Source organism: Tupaia chinensis, unplaced genomic scaffold, assembly GCF_000334495.1.
Source record: "Tupaia chinensis unplaced genomic scaffold, TupChi_1.0 Scaffold000706_1, whole genome shotgun sequence".
Taxonomy (NCBI): Eukaryota; Metazoa; Chordata; class Mammalia; order Scandentia; family Tupaiidae; genus Tupaia; species Tupaia belangeri.
Window position 1 is genome coordinate 2,022,225 of NW_006160229.1, and position 6,383 is coordinate 2,028,607.

A 6,383-nucleotide genomic window follows, 5' to 3' on the forward strand; every position below is an offset into this window, starting at 1 on the left:
ACCTCTCCAAAAAAAAAAAAAATCCTACAACACGGTTATCTAGTTATTTGTAACATATTTTAAGAATAATACCATAAAACTTACTTTGTGGGAAATGTGCATCACTTTTTATTATTATTGTAAAGCTTTTACTGTAATTAGTGAGCAGAAACACTTTTTTGTTTTTGATTTTCTTCTGCTTTCAACTAGACACATTATGCAGTACGTGATACCATTGCACTGTGTGCAGCCAGCTCCATTGATAACCTCCGAGCAGCAATTGAATGTGAACAGCCTCAACCTGACCTCTACAAGTAAGTATCATTTAGTTTCATTTTACTGCTGTTTGTTGGCTCTGTTTCTCTTTGCCACTAGTATTGCAAAGAAACACCCACCACTTACCAGCCTACTCTTCATTTATGTTTTATGAGCTGTTTCTTCCTTCTGGCAGGGAAATGAATCAAAATCAGCTTTGTTCACTACCAGTCTAAGATAAATCATTGTAGGCCCAGGCATCCTGTGATTTTGTTTTTCCTTTTATTTTGGTTACTTTTAAATATGGCCATCTATCAAATTTTTAAGTTATGTTACTCTGTAAGGCTGGTAAATCAGACTAATGCAGTAACCAGTTAATTAAAACAGAAATAAACCCCTTTCCATGTCATGTAGCATTAAAGAGAGGAGAGGATATGGGGCCATGCAATTAGTGGGCACTCTATTCTTCCTCAAAATGATCTTGATGAACTGAGCATTATACATTGTTTCTTGTTCAAGGTAAACAGTTAAATGTAAGGAGCAGTGAAATGATGTAATATCCTCTTTTACTATACTTAGGTTCTCTGGAATTGGTTTGCTGATTCATAGTCATTGAGGGTTATCAAAAATTTGCCATTGATTTTAAGACTAGTTTGTTTGGTTGATTAGAGCATTGTGCTAATGAGGGTAGATTAACAGGTTTTATCCCTACATGGGCCAATTGATTTCATTCTATTCTGCTCTTACAGATGGCATCCACTACCCATACCAGCCAAGTTGCTAATGCATGCTGTTGGTTATAATGGGGGACCAAATGGTTGGATGTGATTTATACTAACTCGTAGTAAAATAGCAAAAGTATTCATCCTACTGTAAGAACAGTACTCTCCCTCCTTCTTATCATTCCTTCTTTCCTCTTTTCCTTCCTCTTCCATTTCCACTTTGATACTATTCTGTTTTTCTATACAAAAATGTGCCATAACTTTTTCGGCAACCCAGTAGGAACTAGGGCCACAAAGTAAAACAGATACTCTCTGCCTTCAAGCAGGTCACAGCGAGCAAAAGAGATGAAGAATAAAGTTAAAGTTACTGTACAGTGTGATAATAGAGATAAGTGCAGGGTCCATGGAATCTCAGAAAAGGAAGTGACTTATTCTGACTTAGAGCTCATTGTATACGTCATATACCCTGGCATATTTATAGGGAAATCCCCAAAGTTTTAAGCTGCTATAAATATAAAGGAGCATTTTAGGGCAGGAAAGGTTATTCCTAAGTTCTCTTGACTAGATCGAATCCCTTGCTATGTGACTTTATAATATTTTATGTCTCCACCACTTTCGTGGTGATCACTTGTACTGTAATTACCTGTTTTCTTTCTTAGGGCAAGGAATATGTCTCTTTTACTTACTAGTGTATCTTCTGCACCTAACACAGTACTGGCACAATTAATACACAATGAACGAGCAGACCATCATACTTTGTGTATATAAACAGTAATATAAAATATCCTATTTTTCTGTAAAAGAAGAATGCTACTTACTATGCGAATTACAAAACACTCATAACACACTTGTTTAGGAGGGGTTAGACTCTTTTACTTGTTTTGCAGAAATGCATGTTGTCATGTGCTTAGTATCGAGATCAGGCTGGATATTTCCAAGATGGTAGTCAAATGTTTACTGTCTAAGACTAATGCTGTGTTAAAGGATGGTCTCTGTGTTAGCAGCATCAGCGTCTTCTATGACTCTGAATCAGAAACTCAGGGATGGGGCCAAGAAATCCAAAAGACTCCAGTGATCTGATACATGCTTAAGTATAAGAACTACTGAACTAGAAGTTTTGAAAGTTGTATTTTAATATCAGAAGTCTTTATTCATATGAATTGAAAATAGAAATCACATTGTTTATTTATAAAGTTGTAAAGGAGAGAGGGGGTATTGTGTACATGTGTAATGCTAAGTAGAGCTCAACAATTAATTATCTGTTTGCACTCTTTTAATTAATAATATTATTTTTTAAAGACCTATTTTCATTCATTCATTCATTCATTTAAATTTGACCAGAGTGAGTGAGTGAGTGAGAGAGAGAGAGAGAAAGTGAGAAAGCAATCTGTCAGGTCCGGGATATAAACCGTGGTCGACCATGTGGGAGTCAAGCACCCTTAACCAGTATGCCACCTGCTGGCCCCTCCATAATATTATTTTTTAAATAAGATGAAAATTTTATATACTTTATCATTTCAACATTATTTTTTTGTGGTAATAGAATAAGCTATTATAGTTCATTCAGAGTTATACCTATTTGCGTTTTTTGTGTTTTGATTCATTCCCATATTTGTGGTTATGGATTTTACCTGTACGTAGAAAACATTATTATTATGTTCTTTTTACAGATTTGTTGGACGAATCAATATCTATAGTAATAGTCTTGAGGCTGTTGCCAGGTTAGTTTGTTATTCCTTTCATCTGTCCTTGGGGATATAGTTCTCTTATAAACCCACTAAAATTGTCAGATACCTCTCTTTAGAGAAAGGGATTTAAAGGTGATTAAGTAACTAACCTTGAGATTAGTAGGGTTATGGTGGTAGTTTCTTTGGGGGTTCTTGGAAGTAATGCTTAGGGTATTCAAAATATCAGAGCTTTAAATACTTTGTATATATTCTCAACCTTTTTTTAGCCATTATCTATTATCCCTGGTTGTGTATTAGGTGACAACATTGGAAATATACCTGGAGAACAGTTGTTTAAGAGAGTAATTAAGGTAGTAGTCAATGGACAAAATGCTAAGAGAATTAGTTGGACTTAAGTAAAATGAAAAGTCAATCAATTATAATGAAGCAATTCATACAAAAAGAGATACCATCATTCCTCTTCTTAGCATACAGTTAATTGTCTCAACTTTTGTACTAGGCCTTTATAGCCACTTTCAAAAAGAAGTTAAAGAAACAGTGGGTGCCTAGTGATCTCCCAAAAGGCGGGCTTACTCTCAGCAAATATGCCAGTATGTTTTTCCCACCTTGACTGTTGCCTTCCCATTCTTTTATCTGTGACCCTGTTTCTCTTTCTCATTCCCTGGTGCTTTGTCCTGTTCTTATCTTGCTGTCTATGACTCATGCTTTTATCCCTCTGTGCATTTCTGTACCTCTGTGTGTTTCTGGCTACTTTTGTGCTGTGCTTCCATCTGTGCTGTTCCCTCAAGTGACTTCAGAGGGAGGAATCTTTCACCTCTTCCTGGGGAGTAAGCATATGGTATAAGTAGACAGATAACATTTGGAACCCCTTGGAGATGGATGTGTGTCAGGGAAAAACGTGTCCTCAGAATTGATGATACTGTTTGGTTATTTAGATAAGCTGTGTTCGTTTTTTTATTTAGGTCTTTGGGACCTGAAAATCTCTTGCTGAAAGGAGCTACACTAAAAAATACTGAGAAGATTTATGGTGAACAATTTTAAAAATATTCTTATTAGAAATATACTTTGTAAAGCCTTTGAATAATAGTGCATGTTAGAAAGTCAACATGGAAGACGTTGCTATTTAATCTAAGCCCATATTTAGGTCTTGGGATTTTATAAGGTGCAAAGTAATATGAAATATGACCTATATTATATAGAGTTAAAATTATACTATAAAAGATATATCAACTGGTGAGTAGAAGAGGACTTAAAATTCTCACTTTTCGTAGGTCTAAAATTCATAGAGCCAACTGGGTGGGGAATTGGTCGACAAGTTCACTTGTACCCTAGTTTTCATTACATTCTGTTATTCCTTAGGAGTTGCTGTTTACACTGGGATGGAAACTAAAATGGCTTTGAACTACCAAGGGAAATCTCAGAAACGTTCTGCTGTTGAAAAGTTAGTATGCATCACAATTTCTCTAGTCATTACTGATGGAAATAGTTAACTTTGTCAGTAATTCCAGATAACAACCATAATGAAAACAACATCGATTATAGTAACAGATACCATTTTTAGCACTTGTTTATGTTCCATGAACTGTGCTCTATGATTTGATTTAGTTCTCTGAACAGCTCCATGAAATAATTCTTGTTAGCCGTTCTACTTTGTAGATTTGGAAATGTTCTCCAGATCATAAACGGCTCACCTAAGCCCACATATCTATTAAAGGGCAGAGTTTACTTGAACTATCAATTCACTCTCTTTTGCTACTAGAGTTAATGGTTGGGATCTTCTAATTGCTATATATAAGCTAGTTCTACAACATAGATAATAGACTCCTGGCAAATATCGAAGAGATACCTGGTAGGTCTTCAAGCCAGGTGTCACTTTCTTTTATCAGCATGGATCCTCAGTATATCAGTGGCACCCTTTCCATAGCTCCACTTTGAAACCAAAGAATCTACACTGAGCTTGAGGATTTCACATTTGCCCCCCTGCCCTCTAACCCAAACATGTAGGATTCAGGGAAATGGAGACAACTCCTCTCTAAGGGTTTGAGTTGGAAATGGTGTATGTTTCTTCAGTTACTTTACAGAAGCCAAGCTAAAGATGTGTTAAGCCAGTCAACACTGCATATTTGTGGAGCACTGTGATCACTTAAGGTCTAGCTTTTTCGTTTTGCTACCAGAAAGCAGGTGCAGAAGTTGTGATAATAGGTTTTAGAAAGGCTTGTGCTGAGGTTACATATCTTCCACAGTAGAAACATTAGATAACTAAATATTTTGATTTATATCTGGATGATGTCTTAATTAGGTGGTTTTAAATTCTGTACTATCTTATTTTTCAGATCAATTAATGCCTTCCTAATAGTGTATTTATTTATCTTATTGACCAAAGCTGCAATATGCACTACTCTAAAGTATGTTTGGCAAAGTAACCCACACAATGATGAACCTTGGTATAACCAAAAGACACAGAAGGAACGGGAGACTTTGAAGGTAGTTTGTTTTCTGTTGAAAATTGTAACTCTAAAACTTTTTATACAACTCACCTACTATTGATATGCTATTCAGGAAAATGATAATGATACCTTGTGTTAGCATTCAGGTTTTCTGTTAGTTTTATTGTGGCCCTAAGCCATGTTTCTTTTTTCTTTTTCTTTTTCTTTTTTTTTTAGGTTTTTGCCACAGGGCATGTACATTTACCTGAGAGAGACAGTGAGAGGGAAAGTGAGTATTCACACCTCCCACTGAGCGGGGGATGGCCATACCACGGTTCCTTCTCCTCTGTTCTTCTGAAATTTTGGGCATGCATTCACACATGCCTAGCCTGATATTCAAGTTGCCAGGTTTGGGACTTGAATTGCAGTGGGCCATGTGGGAGTCCAGCACCTTAACCCCTATGCCTCTTATGCTGGCCTCCATATTGTGATAATTTTAAACAATAATGATATAGTGTCATTGGGCAGTTTCTTTATAGCAAGAACAGTGTTTTCAACCTTCAACTAAAAAGGGAATGTTAACTGTTACTTTATATTAATACAATCATCTTATGAACTGTGCATCTAATTAGCGTGAACTATCTCTTTCATTTTAGGTTTTGAAAATGTTCACCGACTTCCTATCATTTATGGTTCTATTCAACTTTATCATTCCTGTCTCCATGTATGTCACAGTAGAAATGCAGAAATTCTTGGGCTCCTTCTTCATCTCATGGGATAAAGACTTTTATGATGAAGAAATTAATGAAGGAGCCCTGGTTAACACATCAGACCTTAATGAAGAACTTGGTCAGGTTAGAACATAATTTTTATTTAAAATAAGTTAACATAGTGAAAATATTTTTTTGTAGTCTGGATTATTTCTATATGTGACCATATCACATTTGGAAATGTGATTCATATAAAATTCTTATATACAGACATATAATGAAAGTAAATAGTCTTTTTATAGCTGTAGTTCATTAATTCTTTGACTGGCATTTTTGAGAAGAATACAATTTATATATTAAATTTGAATGTTATAGGAGCTCTCTTTAAAATTCAGTGGATAATATTGTTTGATTATAAGGTACTGCTTTAGAACAGGAAATGTAGCTTTCATCACTATAACCATTTGTAGATAGAATATAGGTAGAAAAAATAGCTGTTTTGTGAATACATTTTGTTCCATAAACAAAATTGACCAGAATTCTCCTACTGATGTTTTTTTAGTACATTTCTGACCAAATGGAATATAGTCTAAGCAGAGTTGT

At 35.3% G+C, this 6,383-nt stretch overlaps 1 protein-coding gene across 1 annotated transcript in view; it reads left to right on the forward strand.

The window, feature by feature from the left end:
* Window positions 1-6,383, forward strand: part of LOC102501475 (phospholipid-transporting ATPase IG-like) — a 348,220-nt gene that overhangs the window by 119,946 nt on the left and 221,891 nt on the right. Inside the window, 6 exon segments of the mRNA XM_027776689.1 lie at window positions 190-293; window positions 2,627-2,677; window positions 3,607-3,671; window positions 4,004-4,085; window positions 4,978-5,128; window positions 5,727-5,924. Coding sequence (XP_027632490.1) covers window positions 190-293; window positions 2,627-2,677; window positions 3,607-3,671; window positions 4,004-4,085; window positions 4,978-5,128; window positions 5,727-5,924 — 651 coding nt within the window.